At 51.1% G+C, this 27000-nt stretch overlaps 2 protein-coding genes across 2 annotated transcripts; one reads left to right on the top strand and one right to left on the bottom strand.

Annotated features, from left to right (window-relative positions):
* Positions 1-3008: 3008 nt before the first annotated feature.
* LOC119301608 (auxin-responsive protein SAUR36-like) lies at positions 3009-6285 on the bottom strand. Its single transcript, XM_037578604.1, has 3 exons — positions 5981-6285; positions 3361-3876; positions 3009-3228 (listed from the first exon to the last, which is right to left on the bottom strand). Exons 2-3 carry the CDS (start codon positions 3863-3865, stop codon positions 3173-3175), a joined length of 561 nt encoding a protein of 186 aa, XP_037434501.1. The 5' UTR covers positions 3866-3876; positions 5981-6285; the 3' UTR covers positions 3009-3172.
* A 16947-nt stretch (positions 6286-23232) lies between these two features.
* Positions 23233-23679, top strand: LOC119297364. The gene has a single exon (XM_037575182.1). It carries the CDS (start codon positions 23233-23235, stop codon positions 23587-23589), a length of 357 nt encoding a protein of 118 aa, XP_037431079.1. The 3' UTR covers positions 23590-23679.
* The last annotated feature ends 3321 nt before the right edge of the window (positions 23680-27000 follow it).

Below are 27000 nucleotides of genomic sequence, written 5' to 3'. Positions count from 1 at the left end.
AACCTCAAAAGGTGTGGTAAAGCATCACACTGAAGTCCCTTTTTTATTAGATGAAAGTAGGATGAGATATCATAGGTAAGGTAAAACATCACACATTATCTATTATCTTTCTAAGACATAGAGCACGCCCCAATATCACCTCAGGTAGCCCCAAAAATTAAACTAGACAATCATGTTATATTCCTTATCTTTCTATTATTAATCCATAGTCACCCAAATGACACAACAATGTCTCTGAAAGTTATACTAGACATGCATCATATGACCTTATGATTCCCAAAAGTTCAATACACAACATGAATAAGATTCAATCCAACATAAAGAAACTCATAATATGAGATACATCGAATAGTTCAACTCCATAACAATACCTTTTCGCGAATACGGAAAGTTTGCGCGTCTTTCATTGGTAGAGGAGTCGAACAAGAATATAAGGTCTCTGTCTCCAACACACAATGTGAGGCCGAGAGAGGGGGGCTAGGGTTACAGACTACCACATGCGGATTATTGTGTAATAATGTTGGCCAAGCCAAAAGCGCCAACGCCCAAAGCTGAGCTCCGTCCTTGATGAGCTGAAGGAGATTGCTCAAGGAGGGTTGTAGTCCATCAAAGACGCAGTCGTTCCGATGCTTCCATATAAGCCAGGCCGTAGGAGGAGGAGGAGGAGGGATGAGAGCCCTTTTCGGCAGGAGGATGGGAATATGGCTAGGGTATCATGCACCACTCCAGGAAGTGGGGTTTGGGGTGGGGTGGAGGATTCGATGAACGACACCATGTGAGCAACTCGTGCCAGAGTTATCGGGAGAAGGAGCAGCTCACCAAAGAGGTGATGAATGCTCTTCGGTTCTTGGTTGCAAACGAGGCATCTATACTCACGAGCTAAACCATGGCGTGTGAGTCTTTCCGCAGTCCAGCATCAGCTTTGGGAGACTAGCCACATGAAGATCTTGACGCGAAGAGGAGCCCAAGTTTTCCAAGTGAGCCGCCAATGTGGATCTGGCAGTGGGTCAGCGAACATCGCGGACTAGCAGGTGGCAGTGGAGTACACTCCAGAACTAGTCCGGTGCTAGAAAAGCTTGTCTGGAGTGCTAAGGAGAGAGGTATGTTGAAGAAAATGCCGGTAAATGTACTGGACCATGACAGCAGGGCCTAGAGGACTCTGGATCTCTTGGACCCAGGCCCGGAGAAGCAGTCCATCATGGATAGTGCGCAACTTGCGGCGACGACGAGGGACCATCGTGTAGATGAGAAGAGCCAGCTCAGGAATGTAATGGCCGGACACCCAATGGTCTTCCGAGAAAAGACAAGATGGGCCATCGCCAAGCTGTCATGAAGTACACGCCTAGACAAGGCCTGGACCTCCGGGTTGCGAGGAAGGGGGAGGTGGCTCAAGGGGCAGTTTGGGTCGGTGCATTGGATCCAAATCCATCATGCCCGCAGGGCCATACCAGCTCGGTGGAGATCCCAAACGCCGAGGCCTCCAAGACCCAAGGTTGACAAATGCGAGGCCAATTAATCTTGCATTGATCGTTGCGTACATACTTGTCTCCTGCCCAGAGGAAGCCACGGATCGCCCGATGGACGCACGCGAGGATTGATTTGTTGAGCGTGATGGCAATGACGAAGTAGTTAGGAATAGCACATAGGACATGCCTCACTACGGCCAACCGATTGCCAAGAGAGAGCATAGCGGCACACCACGTGGGGATCTTGCCTTTGATCTTCTCGGGCAGGGGATGTAGGGGCACCGTGGGCACCTTGCCAAGAGTCACTGTGAGAGCAAGATATTGCACCGGAAAGGTGGAAATCGGGCAAGCAAGGTTGCTCTGGATCGTGTCTTGGTGCTCCTCGGAGCACCCAATCGGTGTGGCAAAGCATTTGGCAAGGTTGGTGCTAGGGCCGGACGCAATGCCAAAGACATGCAGGAGCACTTTGATGGTCGCGATGTCATGTGCGTCAGGGATGGCAAAAGGTGACTATGTCATCAGCATAAAGGGAGATGCTTGATGTCGCGTGCCAGGGAGTGAGCCGGCGGAGCAATCCCTTGCCAGCCGCCCGCTGGATCAAAGCATTTAGGACGTCGATGTCGTGAGTGAACAACATCTGGAGAGCATATCGCTTTGGCATAAGCCTCTGGCGTGGGAAATGGGGTGCCTGGGCACGCCATTAACATGTAAATGTGTTGATGCCGTGGAGAGGAGGATGGAGATCCACTCGCGCCAGTCAGGCCAAAACCAAGGTGGCTGAGAATATGAAGAAGGAATAGCCATGAGATTGAGTCAAATGCCCAGGCAATGTCAATCTTGAGCATCATGCGTGAGACTTTCAGGATGTGAATGAGACGTGCGGTGTGTTTCAAGAGCTGAAAGTTGTCATGGATGATACGTCCGGCGATGAACACGCTTTGGTTCACCGACACCATGTCACCAAGCCGAGGGGCAAGCCAAAGGGAGAGGTTTATTTTTATTTTTTAAGGAAAGGGAGAGGGTTTTGGAGAGAAAAAAAACTTCGCGACAAGATGGATGGGGCTGATCGAACGGTAGTCAAACAAAGATTCAGAATCGGCACTCTTGGGCAGCAAGGTGATGAACGCTCGACCTGATGAACCACTGCAGGGCAGGACATTTTTCTGTTCCAAAACAAAGCTAGGGGCATTTTATCAGGGATCAAACGGGCAGTGACCAAATGCGCATCATTTCTGTATGAAAATTCAGAAGGAGGGGGACGGGATGGCGAGACGCTGGCTGACAAGCAACAGTGGAATTGGGACGCTTGAGGCTTGACACATTAAATAAGTGACAGCAGGAGACATGCGTATCTGTTTTCCATGTTTTCCCGTCAGTCATAGCCAGAGACATGTTAATGAACCGGGCGATAAATCAAAAGAGGAAGCCAGAACACATGGAGAAGGTTGCCAAAGCCCATCAAATGGAGGCCGCAGATCGAGCGAAATGCGCTCTAGCTGCCTCCATAGCTCACGCGCTGGGTGCCTGACGAACAGATCGAGCGAGCCCAGCAAAGCCAGAACAATTACCATTACAAACTGTACTAACATACTTAGATCACAACCAGTTACACCCAAACTACTTTGACGGATCAATTTAATTCTTGATCCTATATTTAGGTCTTTCCTTAGAAAAAGAGACAGAAATTACATCATTACACACACTATCTACGAAACATGATGAACTGACGACGCTGGCTCTAGCACACTGCGCAGGTTCCCTTCTGAAAATTAAATGCAAACGAACATAATTCAGAACACTGTTACAGATGAATCCATCACACGGTTAAACGATCCATCCTGTGCTAGTACAGTATGCGAACGACTCGGGGGCTAGTCGACGACGGGCAACATACCGTCGACGTCGACGTCGTCGGCGGCGAGGCCCTTGTCGTGGCGCTCGACGCACTGGAGGATGTACTTGAAGGCCTCGGTGTCGCAGGGGATGGCCAGCGCGCCCTCGTGCCGGAACCCGAACTCCTCCTCGGCCTTCTCCAGGAGGAGCCGGAACACGGGGTGCCCCAGGTAGCCGGTCGGGATCACGAACCGCCGCTGCTCCGGCCCCACGTACACAGGGCAGTAACCCCTCGGCACGTCCGGCGCCGCCTCCGGGCTGTGGCAGCCCTCGTCGTCCGAGTCCACCGTCACCGTCCTCGTCAGCCGCCGCAGCACGAACGGCGGGATCGACGGCGGCGCACCTCCCGCTCCCGCTCCCGCCCCCGCCGCCGGCGCGTGCGTCTCCTCCCCCTCCCCCTCCTCGCCGTCGTCGGCGTCGCCCCTGGCGCCGAGGGCCCACTTGTGCAGCAGCTCCCGCAGCCGCACGATCGTCGTGGTGGCCGCCTTGGCGCCGTCGTCGCCCATCACGTACGTACTCCCTCCGATTCTTTTTTGTCTGCGCCTAAGAGCAGACCCGGATACCAAGAGGTGGGCTCGTTGCATGCTATATGGACAGAAATGCCCCTCTGCGCATGCGCGTGGACGGGAGGAGCAAAGCAGCAATAAATGCCCCCATGCAACCCATTGGCTCTCCGCCCGCATTCTCCTCTCTCTGCATGTTGCATGGCTGTCTATCTCTCTCTCTCACACGACGTGCATGCCGTGACGCTGGCCTATGAGCAGCTCGAGTAGAGATAGCAATCTTCTCTTCAAAAGAGATGTGATCTTCCACAGATTTTTGCTTCGATCAAAACTGTATAGCGCCAACAATTCAAGTTCCCTCCTAAACGCAACACAGCGCAATTTCACTTCCCTCCTAAACAAGCAGAGCGCCATGAAGTAGCCTCGAAAATTTGCTTCGAAAATTAGCTTACCGGCCGCCAGCGCCATGGATTTGCAGTTCCCTCCAAAACCAAAAAATCATGTCTATAAATCAAGCTCCATGGAAAGACCAGCCTACACACCTCTCCTTAGTCCGTATGCTTTTCCCTGCATCAGCACGAGCATGCAATGGATCACCTCGACCTCAACTCCGCCATTAACTGGAACGAGGTTGAAGAACACTATGATGGCAATGCTGAAGACATGCATTACGTGTATGTGTTCGAGGAGAGCGATGACGGTATGGATCGAGTTTTTCCCTTTGATCTTATGCCGTTTTATCTTCCCTTCTTGATCTGTTGCCCACGTTTAAATTTCAGAAGACGCTGCTGCGGAGCATGCCCATGGCGACGAACGCGGCGTGCACGACGCCAGTGCCCCAGGCGGAAGCGGAAGCGGAAGCGGTGGTCCGAGCCCTGCTGACCGCGTGCACGGCGCCGATGCCCCAGGCGGAAGCGGAAGCGGTGGTCCGAGCCCTGCGGACGGCGTGCACAGCGCGGACACCCCAGGCGGAAGCGGGGGTAGTGATCCGAGCCGTGCCGACGTCGGCGGCGGCCGCGAGAACAGCGCGCGCGGTCGCAGCTGCCTAGGCTTGACCGGGCGTGGCCGTGGGAGCTCCGTACGCAGCAGCTCTGGACGTGAGCTCGCCGTACGTGGCGGCGCCGGCCGTCGGAGCGCCGTGCGTGGCGGCTCTGGACGCGAGCTCGCCATACGCGGCGGCTCTGGACGCGAGCTGGCCGTACGCACGAACTGCAGCCACGCCGACGCGGCAGGTGGCAGTTCTAACAGCATGGACGCCAGCGTCGATGGACGAGGCCGAGGTCGTGTAAGATTGGGCCTCGCCGGCCGCGGGAGAGCTCGTCCTGGGACGATCCAATGGAACCCGGAGCATCCTGTCGGTGTAGGACGAGGCCATGGAAGAGGTGCACCACACCCACTGGGCCGTGGACGAGGACGACTTGGCCTTGCTGGGCGAGGACGCGGTGGCATCGAGCGCGCCATCGCCCTGTTGGATGCCGCCCTCCACGGACACGCCGTGAGGCAGCTGGAGGACGCCGTCCGCGAGCGCGCAATCGCCCTGCAGGACGCCGCCCTCCACGGACACGCCGTGAGGCAGCTGGAGGACGCCGTCCGCGAGTGCGCAATCGCCCTGCAGGACGCCGCCTGTCGTGGGAACGCCGTCGCGCGAGTGGTCGACGCCGTTCTTGAGTGCTCCGTCGTCCTTCTGGACGGCGCCCTCTGCGGGAATGCCGTAGTGCGGATGGACGTCGCCGTCGTCAAGCGCGCCGTCGTCCGGGGCGCTGCAGTCAGCGAGCATGCTGTCCTCCGCAAGCAGGCTATCAAGCACGAGCTCGCTGTCTTCTACAGGCTGGCTGTCTTCCCACAAGTAGCTAGACTCCATGAGGTTGAGCTTGAGAGGGAGGAGAAGAAGATGGAGTAGAAGGCGAGTAGATAGGAGGAGGACGCATGCGTGCTGGCGTACTGTACGAGGAAGAAAAAGGAGGCGAGCTAGCTGGCTTAATTAATGCGAGAGAAGGAGGCGAAGCGAAGGAGGAGGGGTATTCCAGGAAAGAATGGGTGGCTGAACCGAATGCGCAGACCATTCCGGATTTTTCGGGAAAAAGTTATACGCAGACTAAATGGGATCGGAGGGAGTACCTACTTACTACACACACACGGCACCGTACGCCGCTAGTGCGGGACTTCTTGGATCTCGAGAGGCTGGGAATGGATGCTGGCCGGGAGCTGGAAGAATAAACGAGGGGGTGGCATGCACCGATTATATAATCAACTCGCAGCCCTACCGCCGGACGCGCAGGAGGTAACATGGCGCCATGGCGATTATTATTAAAAAGCTCTTGCTTAGCGAGATATCTAGCGGGAATACGGTGTGTTTGCTTTGATCCAGCCATTAGGCCAGCTTGCTCGGACTTCTTTTCTTTGGTGGCAAAGGCAGGGGAAGCTTGTGGTGGGCTTGCAAGCTAAGCAGGAATATTAAATCAGCTTAGATGGTGTGCCAAGTAAACCAAGTAGTGAGGAAATGGGATTTTTGGTTCTGGTTTTGTACGCGAGATACTCTTTTCTTCTGCATTGTGCGTAGCAAATGCGCGCTGGCCAGGTGCTGGATATTTTTAAATAAATATCAGGGCTGAATTTCTGAAAGAGAAAAAATAAGAGTCAACTGCCGATTATTTATTTAACGAAATATGTATATGGCAACCGTGTGACAGATTGCGAAACTGTCACACGCATCCAGCGCCGTCAGTTTCCTCCCGATCTATTTCCTTTCCCGCACGACTCCCGATCGACTAGGATTTGATCTTTGGTCTACAGGTAATCAACAAAGGAAGCTAACCACCTCACCTATGACACTCATTGTCGAACAAGCTAAGGGAAATACTGTTTTTTGACATGTTTTTGCCTTTAATATGTTAGCACTGAAAACTTTTTGTTTCAAGCATCGTGGTAACTTTGATCATTGGGAATAAATTTGTTGAACCCGTCCCTCGGTAATTTCTGTAAATAGCACGATAACATTCACGTCATAGACCTGATAATTTAGATACATACATCGCGGTAACTTTAACCATTGGGGAAGACAAATGTGAAAAGATATCTGATAATTTATGTGTAAATAGATGGTAATATACAGAGCGTATATCTGATAACTGAGGTAGAAACACCATGGTAACTTTGACCGTAGGGATTTTTTTTAAGATACTCCGGTATCTTCTATGTAAATAGCACGGTAGTATACCTCCCTCCCTTGGCATTTTTATGTGTATATAGTATGAAAACATATGCACTGTGATAACTAAACACTATGTTAAGTTTTTGAACGGGGGAGAGGGGGGATTTGTTGCTGAAACATCCCCGTGATAAATTTTGTGTAAATAGCATGATATTTTAAGCACTACGGACTTGATAGGTTACCTAGAATCACCATGATAGCTTTTTTGTTCCAGGAAAAAGTTGTTCAAAACATCCCCAATAATTTTTTTGTAAATAACATGATAATATAAGCACCGCATAACCGATAACTTGCAATATAAACATGATGATAACTCTTTTACCAAAGGAAAATAAGTTGTTAAAAACATACACTCGTGTAGCGCGTGGGCCTCTTGGATGAACACAATACATGGCGTGCCACGGGAAAGTCACGTAATGTTTAGTGTCACGAGGGGCACACGTGCTATAGGCATGATAAGTTACGCAAAAACATCATGGTAATTTTGAACCTATGGAAAAAGCTAGCGAAATACACCCAGATTTTTAGGTGCAAGTACCATGAAATATACGAACTGTAGACACGGTAACTCATGTACAATCCCCCATGATAACTTTGACCGGGGGGAGGTTGATGTACATATACCTTGATAACTTATGTGTAAGTATCACGATATTTTACACGTCGAAGACCTTATAACTTGTGTACAAAATACAGTGGTAACTTTGAAGGGATATAGTTGTTGAAGCATAGTACGTGGTACATTCTATGTAAATAGCATGGTAAGTTATGCAACACAGGCCTGATAATTTGCATACGAATACCATGGTAACTTTGTCCTGAGGAGAAATCATGTGGTAGACGTGAAGAAGTGACAGTTTTCTCGAGGGTGGGCGCCCGAGATGTGCGGGAGAAGCAGGTTTCTCGGGCGAGCCTGCGGGGTCGTTTGGGAGGAGGCGAGGTCAAAGGACGAGAGATCGTGTGATACTTTAAAATGAAAAAAATAGAGGTGTGGCAGTTTTGTTTATATGACACACGTGTGCTAAATATCACAGTCGTTTATTTAAAGGTCTTGCTTAGCGAAGCGAGGCGTACCGCGCAAGAATACAATACGGTGTGTTTGACCCATCGATTAGGCCAGCGAGTAGGGCAAATTAACTTGCGTTGGTTTGCCGGCTGAGCATGAAACTGAAACCTAGCTTAGCCAAAGTAGTACCAAAGTTGGATTATTCCTCTTCCTCGACTACTCCGCTACCCCTCCGTGGCTCGCGCAAACTCTCCCCTTCAAACTTTGTCGGCGAGTCCATGGATTCTCCTTCCCTCTGTCTGCCGCCCCGGCAGCCAATGGTGGGGAGGGGAATCCCACGCTTGGGTTAGTAGTTTAGGTTACGGTTGTTCAGTCGTAGAAGGTGCGGCGCTCGGTCAGATGACAACATTTCTTCTTTGAGTTTATCTTTCGGGTTTCGATCCTTTCGAGTTCATCTTTCTACACATACTCGACGAAGCTCCGGCGTAGATTCAAGTCGTCTCCTTGGGGCGGCGAGATAGAGTTCTCATCGTGTGACGAGATTTGATGTCAGATACTTCAGATCTATTCAGGGATTCAACAGCGACGACCGCGGCTCCACGGCGATGGTCCTTAGGGGCACATGCACAAAGACTTGCTAGATGTAATCGACAAGGTCAAGCCAGCTCCAATAGGGGAGCAGTGGCGACGGCGGCTCGTTCTCGTGATGGTAGTGGTCGGTTCGGTGGGTTCAGAATCTCAATGTAATTTTCATTATGTTTTGATGTGTTTTGTATTTTCGGTAAATTTTAATAATAGATCTAGATCATTTCGCCAAAAAAATACCAAGTTGGATTAATTTATTTATTTTGAAAAGGAGGTTTACCCTACCTTCGACCTCTAAATTTGCTTTCAACAGGGATCGAACTAGAATTCGAGTTCCAGTTAATGTACTTTATGCTTTATTTTACATTGGGGGTAACAAATGACAGTTGCGTGTAGTAATACCAGTCCAGACGATCTATGATTTTTAGAGAAAAGGCATAAAAATCGACTTCAAATTACTGAAGCCATCAACCGCTAGGGGATACAATGGTGTTGCATACAGGATACAGACTTGACACAAGAAAGAAATGAAGGCAGCTAGAACAAAGATGCTAACTAGAAAAGGCCATACACGGTTGTTGTTGGTGTCAAAACCGGCGGATCTCGGGTAAGGGGTCCCGAACTGTGCGTCTAGACCGAATGGTAACAGGAGGCAAGGGACACGAAGTTTTACCCAGGTTCGGGCCCTCTCGATGGAGGTAAAACCCTACGCCCTGCTTGATTAATATTGATGATATGGGTAATACAAGAGTAGATCTACCACGAGATCAGAGAGGCTAAACCCTAGAAGTTAGCCTATGGTATGATTGTTGATTGGTATGTTGTCCTACGGACTAAAACCCTCCGGTTTATATAGACACCGGATAGGGTTAGGATTACATAGAGTCGGTTATAATGGTAGGAGATCTGAACATCCGTATCGCCAAGCTTGCCTTCCACGCCAAGGAAAGTCCCTTCCGGACACGGGACGGAGTCTTCAATCTTGTATCTTCATAGTCCTGGAGTCCGGCCGAAGGTATAGTCCGGCCATCCGGACACCCCCTAATCCTGGACTCCCTCAGTAGCCCCCGAACCAGGCTTCAATGACGATGAGTCCGGCGCGCAGATTGTTTTCGGTATTGCAAGGCGGGTTCTCCTCCAAATTCCATGTACCTGTTGAATAAAGTCTGGTTTCTTGTAGATGTTGCGCTCCTTGGCTTCTGCGCCCAATAATGGCTGCTCCCCACGTGTCAAACGAATATGAAAGGTCTGAGTGTTTTTACATTCACACCCCTAGCCGCGTAAACAAGCTGACCTATTTAAGGAGACGAGGATTTAGATCCAAACCACACCTTCCCCCTTCGCGAGTGTTCATCAGAGCGCATTCGACAAAGATTCATTCCACCATGGCCAGCCGTCGCGACTCCTCCTCCCGCCCTTCCAGCCCTAAGCCTGGATATTGGGAAAGATGCTCCATCCCGAATAGCGAGTTAGTGATGCTCCAGACCAAGGGATTTCTCCCCCCGGCCTATATGATCCCGGTTCGAGCCGGTCTTGCCATCTATAACGGCGGAGAGCAAGCGGAGAGCACCCCTAATCCCTCCAAAGAAGAGCGGGTGTGCCTCGTCCCTTATTTAATAAGGGGGCTCGGATTTCCAATCCATCCATTTCTCCGGGGGCTGCTGGAGTTCTACGGCCTCCAGCTACATCATCTCACGCATGCCTCAGTATTGCATATCGTGGGCTTTGTAGCCCTCTGCGAGCTGTTCTTGGGTGTTGAAACTCATTTCGGACTGTGGAGGGAGCTATTTTGCCTCGTGCCCCGTTCCAAAAAGGGGTCTATGTATCAAGTGGGTGGAGCCGAAGTATGGCGCATCGCCGGGACCGGCTATCTGTCCGGAACCCCAAAGAAGGCGTCCGAAGACTGGCCCTCGGAATAGTTTTACATAGAAGACGTCCCGCTGCCGGACCCTGTCCGGATCAGCCTCCCTGAATTCAACAATGCTTCCTTAAAGAAGCGCCTAAGCTGGCGCCCATGGAGCCCTCAAAGGGAAAGTGACAGGAACATTGTTTACCTGATGGGCCGGATAAGATTGTTAGCTCATTCCGGACTAACCATGATCGGGACATGGCCGCATGCATCATGCGAGGGGTGCAGCCGCTACAGTATAGAGGCCACCCCATGTGGGATTTCAACGGGGAGGACGACACCACCCGCTACGGCCGTAAGGGGCCGGATTCGGCTGCGGCTCTAATAAAGACCTTGTCCGCTTTGTACAAGGGAGAAGAGGAGGATTTTCTTCGTGTCGACCCAAAGGGTGGATTTTCCATGTACAATCCTCCAAGTTGGGTGAGTGATCACATCTTGCCCATCCGTTTTATATCCCCATTGTTAAGTATTTAATCTTAGTGATTTCGACGCAGGAACTGCGCCATGCTGTTAAAGAAATAAACAGCCCTCCTCCACAACCCGAGGACCCAGGACGGTCCCTCGACCCGGACTCGCAAGAGGATCCCGAGCTTTCGGTGGATCTGATTGATGGAGTGTTCCATCAATTAAGCAAGGACAACGCCCTGGTGGCCATTACGGCCGATTATCCAGGACTAATCCCGGCCTCCCAGAAACAGGAGGCCGAACCTGCGGCGACAAGCCAACGAGGGGCCGCAGGGCCCCGCGGGCCGAAAAGAGGTGCAGTCCGGACCAGGGCGTCAGCGCAAAGGTATGGCGCACCCCCTTATCCCAGGTGTCGTACCTTCAGGGCATATTAACACTTGTGCCCTCTTCAGGACAAAGAGACCTCACCGAACTATATTCGGAGAGACCGCCAATCGCGCCTCCACCAGCCAGGCTCCAAAGCCTAGCCCGGAAGAGGGGCCGAACACAAGGCGCGCACCGGACGCTCCTCCGACGGAGGATGTGGACAGGTTGTCTGCCACCAACTCTGAGGTGGGGAGTGCCATGAACCACAGGCATCGCCGGATAATTCTTCGCGACGCTTGTTTCTCCCAAGAGGCGTTAGATGCCTTTAAGTCGGGAGATGCGTACCTTCATGCCGCTCAAAATGGTCTAACCAGAGCCACGGAGCAATATGTAAAGGACATACGGGTAAGAAAATTTTGGTAATTATATATATACCAGTAGCCCCCGAGACTTGAAACAATTAAAATAACTGATTTAAGGATCATTTGTTATGCAGGTTCTTACAGAAAAGAATTCCCTAATGTCCAAGGAGCTGGAAGAGTGCAAAGCCCAACTTGAGGTCGCACTAGCCGCGGCAGGGGAGCCTAAGGAGGCCCCCTCTGGTAATATACACTTCGAAAGATAAGTATTTTGCGAAGCACGGCTTTGGTGCGGATCTGACAAATGAAATTGCAGATGGCGTCGGATTGGATCTGGAAAGGCAACACCTCCTACGCCAGCTAAAGGCTGGTGAGAGGGTGCTGTTAATGGTGATGGGGAAGAAGAACGATCTCCGAGATGCCAACACCAAGCTGGGCGTCGAGCTGAAAGATGTTCATGCCCAGCTGTCAGACTCCGTGAAGGAGAATCAGCGGCTTCGGCGCGGCATATTTAGTAAGTGCTTGAACGAACCTTTTGAAAGAAAGTTCGGCGGGGAAGTCGATTAACAGAGCAATGTCTGTAGGTGTGCTGACAGGCCGTCCTGCAGAGGAGATGCTCGGTTCTACGGGTGACCTTCTTCCCGAGCTCTCTCAACTGCTCGATCGAGTTCGGCAGGCGATGCGAGGCGTCGCCCAGGCCCTGTGGCCATCCGTCTCCATGCCCGAAGGTCTTGGAGAGCTTGCGGAGAAGCTAAAAGTAGCACGGTGGCGCTTCCGATTGTGAAGATATCAGCCTGCCGTCAAGGCGCTAGGGAGGCCTGGGCCATGGTGAAGACGCGGTACGCAAAGGCTGACCCCAACCACATGGCCGAGGTCGGTCCTATAGGGCCTGATGGGAAGGAGATCCCTGAAAGCTTAGTATACGGCCAAGTAGAGTTGGACACAAAGTATTCCCAGCAGGACTGTAAATTAGACAGCCTATTAGATGGTATTGAAGAGGACTACGATCAGTCAAAATGACTATGTAATTTAATTGACATTTATAATGCCTTCTAGCCGGATTGTAGATCATTTTTCATGGCCGACCTTTTCGCTTCAGCCTCGGGACCTGACGGTCCGAAGTGTCTCTGAATTCCCATGCGGTTATATAGGAACCGGGGAATGCATGGAGACCAGGCGTAGGGGTCATTAGTGCGTGAACAGACAAGTGCCCGACTAGTTATGTTATATTACATGGTTAGTAAGAAACATCTTCCAGGGAGAATAGTTCCGTTAGGAGTTCCTTTCCCTGGGAGGCATGCCCTAAGGTGCATGTCCATGCTGCGAAAAGAAACACAGGAAAATCATCTGGGGGCGTATAGATAAAAATAAAAAAGATCATCTTTAGTTCACCGACCGAATATTCCCTTAAAAACGCTAGCTTTCGGCTTCACCCAGTCTGAGGTACACGTCCGGCTGACCCGGCAGTAACAATCGCAGAGGTGCTCCCTTTACCACCTAGCCGAACAATCGGAAACGTAGGGGTAAGCACAGGAGCCAGGCAACCCAGCTTGGCCAAAACTTAAGTCATATTGATGCATATAATGGTGAATAAAAGGTACATGCGGAAGTGTGACGCATGTGTTGGGCATGAAGCCCGTATGAATAAGCTTCTGTTTAAAGAAGCCCCTAGGTTTAATGAGCGCAGATGGCGCGTCACTTTATGAGCCTTTAAGGGCTATAAGAGAGAGAGAAGAAGAAGAGAAATGCAAGATAGAAAATATATAAAAAATGGACAGAGGAAGGAGACGAACATAGAGTCTGGCGCTAGGCATAGAATCTTCGGAGACGGGCTACGTTCCATGGGTTCGGCTCGAGTCGGTTATCCGATGCATCTCGCAGGCGGTACGCTCCACCAGTCAGGACTTGGTCAATTATGAAGGGACCTTCCCACTTGGGCTTGAGTTTGTCCTTTTTCTTGTCCGGTAGTCGTAGAACTAATTCGCCAACGTTATAATTTTTGGCCCGTACTTCTCTGCTTTGGTATCTTCGAGCCTGCTATTGATAGAATGCGAAACGAGCTTTTGCCACGTCACGCTCCTTCTCCAATGCGTCTAAGCTGTCCTGCCGATCGAGCTCGGCTTCTCGTTCTTCGTACATGCGCACTCGAGGTGAGTCATGAATTATGTCGCAGGGCAAAACTGCCTCTGCGCCGTACACCATAAAGAATGGTGTGTATCCGGTGGTGCGATTCAGCGTGGTCCGCAGCCCCCAGAGTACGGAGTCGAGCTCCTCTACCCAATGCGTGTTAGATTCCTTGAGGGACTGCACTAATCTGGGTTTAATGCCGCTCGGGATAAGACCATTTGCACGTTCGACCTGGCCGTTAGTTTGTGGATGATAGACGGAAGCATAGTCGAGCTTGATGCCCATGTTTTTCCACCAGAGTTTTACCTCGTCGGCCGTGAAGTTCGTGTCGTTATCAGTGATGATGCTGTGGGAAATGCCGTAACGGTGTATGACCCCGGATATAAAGTCTATCACCGGTCCGGATTCGGCCGTCTTAACAGGCTTGGCTTCTATCCATTTGGTGAATTTATCCACCATGACCAGTAAGTATTTTTGCTTGTGAGTTCCGCCTTTAAGGGGTCCAACCATGTCGAGCCCTCAAACCGCGAAGGGCCAAGTAATGGGGATAGTTCGGAGGGTGGTGGGTGGCATATGGCTTTGGTTTGCAAAGAGCTGGCAACCGGTGCATCGTTCGACTAAGTCCTGAGCGTCTGCCCGGGCCGTCGGCCAATAAAAGCCTGTACGGAAGGCCTTGCTTACAAGGGACCGAGCTGCAGCGTGATGACCGCCCAGTCCGGCATGAATTTCAGCCAGGAGATTCCGCCCCTCCTCTTCGGAGATGCACCTTTGAAGGACTCGGTAGTGCTTTTCTTATAAAGCTCTCCCTCGTGGACTCTGTAGGCTTTGGATCGCCGCACTATGCAGCGTGCCTCATTTTGGTCCTCGGGGAGTTCCTGCCTAGTGAGGTAGGCGAGGAATCATTCTGTCCACGGGGCGATGACGACCATTATTACGGGGGCTGAAGGTGTTATTTCATTGGCAGAGCCTCCGATTGTGTCAGAATGTTCGGTGTCAGGCAGTGCGGTTGGGTCCGGGGTGTTATTGTCCGGCTCCCCTTCCCATACTACGGATGGCTTGAACAGTCTTTCCAAGAAGATGTTGGGGGGGACTACATCGCGTTTTGCGCCGATGCGTGCCAGGACATCTGCCGCCTGATTATTTTCCCGGGCTATATGGTGAAATTCAAGCCCCTCGAACCAAGCTGACATTTTTAGGACGGCGTTGCGGTAAGCTGCCATTTTTGGATCCTTGGCATCGAAGTCTCCATTTATTTGGGATATTGCGAGGTTCGAGACCCCGCGCACCTCTAGGCATTGAATGCCCATGGATACTGCCATCCGGAGACCATGTAAAAGGGCCTCATATTCGGCTGCGTTGTTGGAGTCCGTGTACATAATCTGGAGTACGTATTGAACTGTGTCTCCTGTGGGGGTGTAAAAATGACGCCAGCCCCTAGTCCGGCCAACATCTTGGAGCCGTCGAAAAGCATGATTCAATTTGAATATGTGCCGTACTCTTTAGGGAGTTCGGCCTCCGTCCATTCTGCGACGAAGTCGGCCAAGACTTGCGATTTGATGGCTTACCGTGGCTTATAAGTTATGTCGAACGGGAGGAGCTCAATGGCCCATTTTGCAATCCGGCCCGTTGCGTCACGGTTGTTTATAATATCGTTAAGTAGTACTTCTGAGGCTACTGTTATTGAACACTCTTGAAAGTAGTGTCGTAGCTTCCGGGATGCCATGAATACCACGTACGCGATCTTTTGATAATGCGGGTACCATGATTTGCAAGGAGTGAGGATAGTGGACACATAATAGACTGGCTTTTGAAGGGGGAATCTGTGTCCGTCCGCTTCTCGTTCGACGACGAGCATTGCGCTTACAACCTGATGTGTTGCTACAATGTATAATAGCATTGGTTCGCCAATATTTGGCGCGGCCAGGACTGGGTTTGTTGCGAGTATGGCTTTTATCTCTTCGAGTCCGGCCGTGGCTGCATCCGTCCATTCAAAGTGTTCGGTGCGCCAAAGAAGGCGGTAAAGGGGTAGGGCCTTTTCTCCCAAGCGGGAGATAAAGCGGCTTAAAGCCTCCACGCATCCGGTTAAATTTTGTATTTGTTTGAGGTCCTTTGGGATATCCAGTTGCGACAGAGCTCGGATCTTGGCTGGATTTGCTTCGATTCCTCTACCGGATACAATGAAGCCCAAGAGCTTTCCGGCTGGAACGCCGAAAATGCATTTTTCCGGGTTGAGCTTGATGTCGTATGTTCGGAGGTTATCAAATGTGAGCCTCAAGTCGTCTACTAGAGATTCGACATGTTTTGTTTTGACGCCCACATCATCTACGTATGCCTCCACTGTTTTGCCGATCTGGCTTGCCAGACATGTCTGAATCATGCGCTGATATGTTGCGCCGGCGTTTTTGAGCTCGAAGGGCATTGTGTTGAAGCAGAATGGGTCGTATGGTGTGATAAATGCCGTTGCAGATTGGTCAGATTCTGCCATCTTGATTTGATGGTAGCCGGAATATGCGTCGAGGAAACACAACGAATCGTGTCCTGTGGTAGTGTCGATAATTTGGTCGATGCGGGGGAGGGGGAAGGGATCATTTGGGCAAGCCTTGTTAAGGTCTTTAAAATCAACGCACAGGCACCAGGATTTGTCCTTCTTTGGTACCATCACCAGGTTTGCTAGTCAGTCCGGATGTTTTATATCTCTGATGAATCCGGCCTCCAATAGCTTTGCTAGCTCCTCTCCCATAGCTTATCTCTTAGGTTTGGAAAAACGTCGAAGAGCCTGTTTGATAGGTTTGAATCCTGTTTGGATATTTAAGCTGTGCTCGGCCAGCCTGCGTGGGATTCCTGGCATGTATGAAGGGTGCCAGGCGAAAATGTCCCAGTTTTCTCGTAGGAACTCTCGCAGTGCGGCGTCTACATCAGGGTTTAACTGTGCCCCGATGGAAGCTGTTTTATTTGGGTCCGTTGGATGGACTTGGAATTTGACTATTTCGTCCGCCGGTTTAAAGGAGATGGACTTGGATCTTTTGTTGAGTACCACATCGTCCCTATTCACCATAGAGCGCAGCGCAGTCAGTTCCTCAGCCGCTAGGGCTTCGGATAGTGCCTCGAGGGCCAGTGCGGCTGTCTTGTTTTTGGCGCGGAGTGCTATGTCCGGATCACTAGCGAGAGTGATGATCCCGTTAGGCCCGGGCATTTTGAGCTTTATGTACCCGTAATGGGGTATTGCTTGGAAGATTGTAAACGCTTCCCGCCCTAGCAGAGCATGATAACCGCTGCTGAACGGAGCCACATGGAACGTGATCTCTTCGGACCTGTAATTATCCGGCGTGTCGAACACCACATCTAGTGTGATTTTTCCTGTACAACGCGCTTCCCGACTGAGGATTATTCCTCTAAAGGTTGTGCTGCTTCGCTCAATGCGGTTCCAGTCTATTTCCATTTTTTGAAGGGTTTCCTCGTAAATGAGGTTCAATCCGCTGCCGCCGTCCATGAGTACCTTGGTAAGACGAAAGTCATCCACTATTGGGCTGAGGACCAATGCGGCTGGTGCTCGGGCTGTTCGGAATTTAGGTTCGTCACTTGCGTTGAAGGTAATAGCCGTGTCACTCCATGGGTTTATTGTTGTTACTTGGTAGACTTTGGCAAGGCTGCGGAGTGTCCTTTTTCGCATATTGTTTGATGCGAAAGTCTCGAAGACTGTTAATACCGTATGGGTGTCGCTGGGGTGGCTTTCTGTGGCCTCTGGATTTAGGAGGTTTTCGCCAATTTTGGCCACCTGCCGGAGTATCCAACATGCTCTAAGGCTGTGAGTTGGTGTGGCGTCCTCTGTATTGTGAATTTTACAGGGTCCGTTAAGCCATCCTTCCAGTACGGTTCCATGCCCTATAGAGGGTTTTTGCTTTTTGGTATTTGACCTGGGTGTCTGGTTATGCTGGACCCGTTTATTTCGGACTGGGTTTGTATTTATGGCCGGATTGTCCCAAAATTTTATTTTGGTTTTCCAGACGCTTTCCGTCGCACAATACTTTTGTACAATGGACGCCAAGTCAGCGAAGCGTGTGATATCACGATGACTTATGGCGTTGAGTATTCCCTTGTCTGTGCAATTATTGCAGAAGATTAAGATTGTGTCTTCCTCGCGGCAGTCCCTTAGTCTGTTCTTAACCAGGAGGAATCTAGCTCAGTAATAATGTACTGTTTCGTCGGGCTCTTGCCTGATTTTGGATAGATCGCTTATGTTGGGATGGGTGGGTGGAGTTAAATCCGAAGCCTCACCCCATCTGAGGCTCAGAGGCCGAGGAATTTCTGAACTCAAAAATTTGGATGCCTGGGTGTTGTCCAATGAATCCAGCCCGTCGCCTGACTCTAAGTTCAGGTCTTGAGTGATATCCTCCCCTCCGCGGGTATCCGGCTTGGAGGGGTTGGGAATCCGGACGTAGCGAGTCCTTAAGATAGACGAAGGGTCGCCGCACTGTCCCTCTACCACGACAACGTGATGGGTGACTTGAGGAGAGTTAATCTCTCTCAGATCGGTTTTAGGCCCAATCTGGTCGTAATCCGTAGCGACTCCCAGGGCGGCGAAGTGATCCAAGAGCTCGTTTATGGAGGAAAGCTCCATTGGGTCTAACTGCTTGGCAAGTTCCGAACTGACATGAAGATTGTTTTCGATGGCTCGAGAGGTCATCGTCGGCGCAGAAGCCGAACAGGCGGTCATAAGAAAACCACCTAGCCGGAGGGTTTGGCCGACAGCCAAAGCTCCCTTAGCAACGGTGTCGTCTTTAAAGACGGGGCGAGGCATCCTTTCTGATGGCGACGACACAGAGGAACTCTCAATGAAAGCACCAATGTCGGTGTCAAAACCGGCGGATCTCGGGTAGGGGGTCCCGAACTGTGCGTCTAGGCCGGATGGTAACAGGAGACAAGGGACGCGAAGTTTTACCCAGGTTCGGGCCCTCTCGATGGAGGTAAAACCCTACGTCCTGCTTGATTAATATTGATGATATGGGTAATACAAGAGTAGATCTACCACGAGATGAGAGAGACTAAACCCTAGAAGCTAGCCTATGGTATGATTGTTGATGTGTATGTTGTCCTACGGACTAAAACCCTCCGGTTTATATAGACACCGGATAGGGTTAGGGTTACATAGAGTCGGTTATAATGGTAGGAGATCTGAACATCTGTATCGCCAAGCTTGCCTTCCACGCCAAGGAAAGTCCCTTCCGAACACGGGACGGAGTCTTCAATCTTGTATCTTCATAGTCCTGGAGTCCGGCCGAAGGTATAGTCCGGCCATCCGAACACCCCCTAATCCAGGACTCCCTCAGTTGCCACCAAAGAAAACAACACGATCAAGTCGAAGATGAACTCCATGTTGAAGAGGATCAGCACGCGCAGAAGTCGTAGAGATGCACCAAGCGGAGGGTAACAAGATCACCGCCGCATGAATGAGCACCGTTGCAAAAGCCAGGCCAACCAAGTCAAGGACATAGGAGAGACCGCCATCTCTCCTCACACTTTGCCGCAGGGGAGACCTTATCTCCACTTGCACCAACACTGGAGCACCATCACCGGCCAGCAAGCCCACATCGTCGCTGGACAGCGAACCACAACAACGGGAGTGGGAAGGCGTCCTCAAACCCACCACCCTTGGCATCCTGCATGAAACACTACTCGAAGCACATCCACAGCCCTCCCCCATCCCAAGGTGGCGTGTTCAATAATATCATGACGCTGGAGCGCCGTTGTCGCCCGGCCGCACGTGGCCAAGGTTTTCACCTGGGATAAGGAGATGCGGGACGTGGGGGAAAGGGGGGTCGAACACCCCCACAGGAGGGAAAAACCTGGGTCGGGGCCATCGTCGGCATCGTGGTCAATGGGAGGTCGACCAGGGGTTTCCCTCCTCCCAGGTCATCCCCAACCACACCCACATGCCGGACCAAACATGGGACTCGGAGACGGCTGGATCCGCAGCCGGCAAGGACAGATGAAGCCGAGACAACGTGCCAGGATCCAGATCTGGCACCAAAAATGCTACACACATGGCTGTTACGGGCTTTTCAACTACTACTCTTCAGCCCCCCTGATTTTCACCCAGGGTAGGGCCCCATCCTACTCCTTAATCCTATCAAAAACTGGCAAGTCACTATCACCCCGCAAACGCCCAGTAAACGTCTGTTGATGTAGCAAAGCCGATCTGGCACAACCACTAGAGCAGACCACGCCGCGAAGAGCCACTACTGGCCACGCGACTGGGAGGGCCAACCAACACACGCAACACCACTCGCCGGACGATCTCAACACCGCCTTCGCACCCAGGGCCGCCACCCTGGAGTACCAGAGCTCCCCAGCAAGACGTAGGACAGCAGAGACCCCGCCACCACCTTCATCGGCAGCCTCGCGGGGACGCCGGCATCCTCCTCGTGTGGCGGCGGGGAGCGTAAGGAGGCAGGTAAAGAGTGAGGGGGGACTATCTATGATTTACAGGAGAACACGCCTACACTGCATGATTGCTCGCTGGATGCCAGGTTAGATCATGATTACAGATCACGCCGGTGCATCTCTGATCTGTCCCGGGGAGAAAGTAGAGTAAAATACACCGAGCATGTACATACGCCCATTTTCTCTGTGATCGAGCTCCCCTTTCCTGTAAGCCGACACGCCGAAACAGGGCGCCGGAAAACACTGAGTACTGCACCCCTGCACCGCACAGACATCTCGATCAGGACAATTCTTAAGCGCTAAACAATAACTAATGACCCGGTGGCAGAGCGGTACCTTTGCGTACGTGTCCAAACTTTTCACGCATGCACTGCATCTGAACGAGGGAAAATGTAGTCTACTCCAGATTGTTTAACGAACCACACAACCGTTAACACATCCCCGTTCTCAACCTTTAAATATGCAGCTACCCTCGTGGTCACGTAACAAAATGAAACGTACTCCATGCCACTTTGCTTGATCCGATTTAATTACTATATACGACTCGCATACGTGGCCTGGACTTGTGTACGTACTGTACGTTAGCACAGATCAATCATGCTAGAGGATGGATTCTGAGACAAGGCCAGCCAGCCAGGGCATCGATCGCTTGGAAAGCCGGTCTCGGCAACGTGCAGGCACATGACCACTGAGTACCGACGGGCCAACCCACCCCACACGGGAAGCGTACGCAAAAGCGCGCGGCGCGCTTCCGGCTTCTCCAAGGTACCGCACCGCACAAGACGAGACCTCGACATGTTGCATGCATGCAGTGACGCGCAAAGCTCACCTTGCAAACTAAATTAGGGTACGGGAAAAGCCGTGGTGCCATGTGACCTGCACTGCACAGGTCGGTGGCAGCTCCCTCTTAACTGCCGGCGGTCAAAAAATTTCTCTATTCATGCTTCGTTCGTGTCGTGGTGAATGGTTCGCCGGCGCGGTTCGTTCGGCCGGCCGGAGGCGTTTAGCGTGTTCCCGTGTTTCGTCCGGGATGGGCGCCGGGCCTGTGGCATTAAACCTCTGCTGTTTTTGTAGGGCGTGTGTGTGTGTCCCCCATAGGCCATAGCCCATAGCCTTATGATTGCACGGCACAGGGATTGGATTCCGGCAGCTGGATGCATGTAATTACTACTCCCTTCGTTCCATCTAACTTTAATACAAAGTTGGGTTATCTATTTTGAAACGGAGGAAGGATATATGATGGTCTTTTGGTTAGTCTGGTATCGTATCTTCTAGGCTAGGCTAGCTTGTTTGAAAGCTAGCCGTGTGGTACTACGTCGAAAAGAAAACAGATCACCTAAGCTAGTTCGGGTGCTTCCAATTCCATCATGACTTTGAGGCTGGAATAATGTTGCCTCCAGTTTAGTCATGCGCCCATACTGGAGTGGCCGGTCCTACATGTGTACAGCTGTACCTACGAATTTCTTGAAGGATTGATGCCCTCTTTATAATAAATAATAATAGTTTTTTTTTTGCAAAGCTCTTTCTTTTTACCAGAAAGAATAATCTTAAGAGTTTTTCCCCCGCAAAGACAACTCTTAAGAATTGAAGGGGTAAAATTTAATACTCCCTCCGTTCCTCTATGTAATGCGCATAGATTTTCTGGCATTATTCCGAAATGTAGTGCGCATTAGCTACTTTGGGCTCTTTTGGACGAAACTAACCCCGCAGCGGCACAGGCACACACGCAACGTTAGCGTGTATCCCCTTCCTCCAGGACAAACGGATTGGACCGGTGGCAGCGGGAATCGACCCGCGGCGGCAGACGCGGAGGGGGAGCAGCAGGAAGCCGGTGTCTCCGCGTCCTCTGCCGGCTCTGGCATCTTCGCGTCCGCTGCTGGCGGCCGGCCTCTCCGGCATCGCCGCGTCCGCATCCGGCGTCTCTGGCATCTCCGTGTCAACTGCCGTCATCTTCGCGTCCACGGCCGGCCTCCGGCGTCGTTGCGTCGGCTATTGGCATCCCCGTGTCCGTCGCATCCCTGGCAAACATCTCCGCTGCCAGCCACATCAAGTGGACTAGTACTCCCAAGTCGATCCCGTCCGCTGCAGGCCACCACGGCCCCTTCTTCTATCCCCAGATCTAGAGGCCACGGCCACCTCCTAGGCGGCAGAGGAGGAGGGGGAGCAGCAGGAGCTCGAGGTGTGGACCGTGTCGACACCGTCCTTTCGGTCGCGCGCGGAGGAAGGGACAAGGGCAACGGCCGCCAGGACTTCTTCGTGATTTATGACGGCCACGGCGAGCCGGTGGAGAGATGGCGAGGTTGTCGAGGTCACCGCCGCAGCCGCGGATCCCGCCGTAGTATCTCGCGCGGTTTGCTATCCCTGCGGTGGCGCGTGATGGTCCTGTGGTGGCCTACTGGTTTGGCTTTCCACTGATCAGAAAGTACGCCCACATGCACACGGGCTGGAGGCAAGACAAGCGGGGGTAACAGCGTCCAAAATTAAGCGCCAGGTCACTGATTGGTATATGTGCCTGAAACCATGCGCACTATACAGTGGAACGGAGGGAGTATAGGTTGGCCCATGAAGAACTTTCTTTGAGGATCTGAAAACTTTCTAGACGCTAAACCGGCCCAAATAAAGCCTGTTGGTTCTATTCATTAGGCCTGGCCCAATATGCAGTTCTCAAAGTTCCCGACGTTCCGTGTAGTCTGGAGCATCGGGAGAAAATCCGTGTGGGCCATGCAAGCATAACTGTCACCGCCTGCGGGTGAATACAAACGTTTTCACTAATGTAAGAAATAAAAAACGCGTGGATACAAACTCCGGTGCAGCTTACGGATCAGCAAAACGCGCGTTGCTGATTCGAAACTAAGAAACGGAGGAGACAACCGCACATCGCTCAACCATAAATTCATGGCCAGCTCCCAGTCATTCTATTTGCAGCACATCAGTCACAGCTCGCAAGAACCTGAATCAAACATGTCCCGGCCATTCCCTCCACTGTTCGTCACACTGGTCCTGCTGCTGCTAACGTCGACCTCGTCGCCGGCCACCGCCGCGGCAGAGATCGCGGAGGCGCCGTCCGCCGTTGGCTGCAGCGGGAGCGCGGAGGCGGCGTCGCGGGTGGTGGCGGAGAGCTGCACGGACGACATCGTCAGGTCCTTCTTCGGCGTGCGCGGCAGCGACCTCTGCTGCCGCGCGCTGGAGACGGCCGGCGCCGGGTGCTACCGCACGGCGTTCTCCGGCTCCCCGTTCGCCGATATCTACCCGACCATCCTCGGTAACGTCTGCGGCCTCGCCGTGGCTCCCAGCCCCGGGGAGCGGTCGTACTACTAGCCTAATCTCCGGTTGTAACCGAAGTTGAGAAAACGAGATGTAATTATAAGATCATCTGAAATAAAATCGGCTACGCGGTACAAAGTCCAATTCGGTTCCTTTAAAAAGTTCAATCGGAGCACGTATGCAAGACGTATAAAATGGACATCTCCTCCATCGCACGAGTCGCGGTCGCTGACTCACTGCGGGCGTACTTTTCTCTACGTGAAAATGACAGGGTTATCGTCACGGAGAAAAAGAACGGGAAGACGCAGCGCCAGCGCAAAAGCGTGGCAAAGACACATCCACTTCAGATCGGCCACGGCCTGCTCTTAAAGGGAAGGGCGCAGTTTACATCGACAAAAAGAAAGGAAAAGAAAAGAAAATCCTCCTAGCTGAGGTTGAAGGTGAAATATATGATCCAGAGTAAATCCTTAGTTACTGCTATGAAACTGACCAGTGGATAATGGATCCAGGAATATAAAGAAACGGGGTGAAAAGCAGTGTCCCTGAATCCTAAGCTGTCGGTACATGGTCGAATTCAGTATTTCTCTTTTCCCGAGTTTTTTGGACAATGCTGACTTTGCCGGAACTTTACCTGATCCGAACGCGATTGATGTTACTTCCTTCAGTGGAGCAAGTGGTAACTCAGTGGAGCCGAGGTTTTCTTTTTAATCTCACCAAAAAAAAAAAAAAAACTCAGCGGGGAACATCGAGTCTCCACTTAGAACACACGTAGGTTCAGAGATCTGCTCGTGACTGTCTATTTTTCAATACTATAACCGTACCCTTTTCCTCTCTTTTCTGATTCCGGCAGTGGAAATTAATAAGTCGATCTAAATCTCTCGGCTCCGATTTGCCCTTTCTTTGCAGTCATGGCCATGAGCATTAATCAATCAATTAACGCCATGAGCATTGATCGGAGTAGGTTCCATTACCAAAACATTTTCAAACGTTTTTTTTACTTCTTTTGTTATGGTTTAGCACGCTGGACAGAAAGTACGAGACCATTGTGAATCATCCATTTACTAGTGCAAAGGTTTCCGAACAAGGATTGACATGGCCATAGAGCTAGAGCACCACGCATGGCGATAAGCAACAGCGATCGGGAGTATGAGGGCGCGTTTTGTCCGCATAAGACCTAACCAGGGCCGAGTGAGAAGTTTTCCTTTGCAGTAGAGCAAAGGAGGTTTGGACAAGGCTGGGGATGAATGATATCATTGATAAAGCTTGCAAGGTTGACCTTGCTGGAGAGACGGTGCTGGAATACCTATTACTTCTGCCAGACCAAGATTTGAGGACAATGGGTCATCACAATGTGCGTGAAATGATTGCTGTTTCAGCATGATATCTATGGTGGAAAAGACGAAAGTTAGTGCACAAAGAGACAACTCAGAATGCACTTCAGATTTCGATGGAGATTCTAGCCCTTACGTCAAACTTCGTAAATGCATCATCCCCTAAGGCTACTATGAAAAAGGGGGGTTGGTCATGTCCTCCTAGGGGTTTTGTGAAGCTTAACGTTGACGCTTCTTTTGACCATGACCTACTTAGGGGCACGATGGGGACGGTTTTGAGAGATGAAAAAAGTAGGTTTATCGCGGGAGGAAACAGGAAGATTGACTATTGCGAAGATGTGTTGATGGCGGAAGCCTCGGCTCTTAAATTTGGTATAACATTGGCGCAAAGGGCGGGATGTAATCGCCTTATTATTAACTCGGACAACCTGGAGATGATTGATACCATGAAGAACGGAGGACAGTCGGCGGGAGCGGCGGCGGCAATTTTCGACGACTGTTTTCATTATGCTTGTGGCTTCGTTGCTACTAGATTCGAACACTGTAACAGAGAAGCAAATAAAGTAGCTCATAAGCTTGCGAGTTTAGCTAGATTTTCGTTGATTTCTGATTGGTTTGAGGAACCTGTAAATGAAATTGTAATGACCCTCACAAACGATGTACTTGCTATCTCTAATGAATAAAGTTTTTGTTTATCTCAAAAAAAAGGCCCGAGTGAGGAGAGTTTGAGCTTTTTGGTTGGCCTGAATACACTGCTCAGCCTGCATCGCACGAACTTTGAAGCATCCTCAAACTAGGCCCGCGAGCTACGCTCGAATCAATAGTTTCTCGCGAGCCAGGCCTGAGCCAGGCACGTGGGCGACGGGGGCTGCACGCGAGGAGCCACCCTCGAGAAGTCGCGTTGCTTCCCGAAGCGCCACAGTTATTATCCTTACCTTCCCTCACCGCTCGCTCTCCCCTCTCCCCACTCTCACCGACGGCGGCGTGCAGCAGATCAAAGAACAACAAGTAGACCACCAGCCACCTTCACCGGCATCCGCAATAGCACTTCGGCAATGGTGGTAAGTTATCCCCTCAACCCTCCTTGCCTACTACATCGCATTCGATTCGAGTTTCGATTCGATCCATGTTAGGGAAACGGGGAATCAGGGTAAACACCATAAAAGCGACCATAACATCGACATGACTACCGGGACATATGTGAAGTTTCAGATCCGGATTGAGTACAATAGTAATGGGGATTAGGGTTCATCTTACATAGTACGCACAGATCTTAGCATCGGGCACCCTGGAGGCGATTGGAGCGGCGGGTGGCCTTGGTCTTGGTCTTCTCTTGCACCACCGTCTCTTCTTCCTCGCTGGATTCCACCTCGATTGGTATTCTTCGGTTTCCTGGCTCCGGCGCCCTCACAAGCATTGGCACCGCATCCTCTTCTTCCTCTTCCGTAGGCACAATTTTTGTGGTGAAGTACACATCGGCACGATGGTCATGAGGACGCCGGTACTGTATGTACTTGGCCCACTTTGCTCTCTGTCCAGCGTCGCCGTTTTCAGCCTGATTCATGGCCCAGCGAAGTATGTTGACTGACATACGTCCTTCTTTTTTTAATGAAATATGTCTGAATTGTAATGAATGTGTTTCGGTTTATTTGAAAATCAGCCAATTTGCATGAATTACCTCAGGTATGTTTAAATCCGCTTTGAGTTGTACATAGGTAACCTTGGATGGCCGCCTTTCACATCCATGTTCATGAACTGATCACTTATCTCCGAACGAATGCATGAGTAAAAAAAAGTAATTTTGCAGATGGACGTTCCACGTTCGAGATGCCCTTAAAGAGCAATAGAGGAATAGTAATTCATTTTCATGCAGGATTCTTGTCACTTCGCAGTCCCATGCAGGGACCAACAAATTTCTGGAAGTCTCGGGCTTCATGGGCTTAATTAACTAACTATCTACTCTCTTCATTTCATAATATAAGAGCATTTTTGACATTATGTAAAAAATATTCTCATATTAGAGTACCTCGCTTTCTAGAATTTTCCACGCACATGTGCCCAGCGTAGAAAATTCTCACTTTAGCCCCATCTCATCAGACCCCTAGCTCGTCCGCATCCAAAGATTGATCAAAAG

Source organism: Triticum dicoccoides, chromosome 5A (assembly GCF_002162155.2).
Source record: "Triticum dicoccoides isolate Atlit2015 ecotype Zavitan chromosome 5A, WEW_v2.0, whole genome shotgun sequence".
In the NCBI taxonomy this organism is placed as follows: Eukaryota; Viridiplantae; Streptophyta; class Magnoliopsida; order Poales; family Poaceae; genus Triticum; species Triticum dicoccoides.
This window is presented reverse-complemented; position numbering and strand designations above follow the sequence as displayed.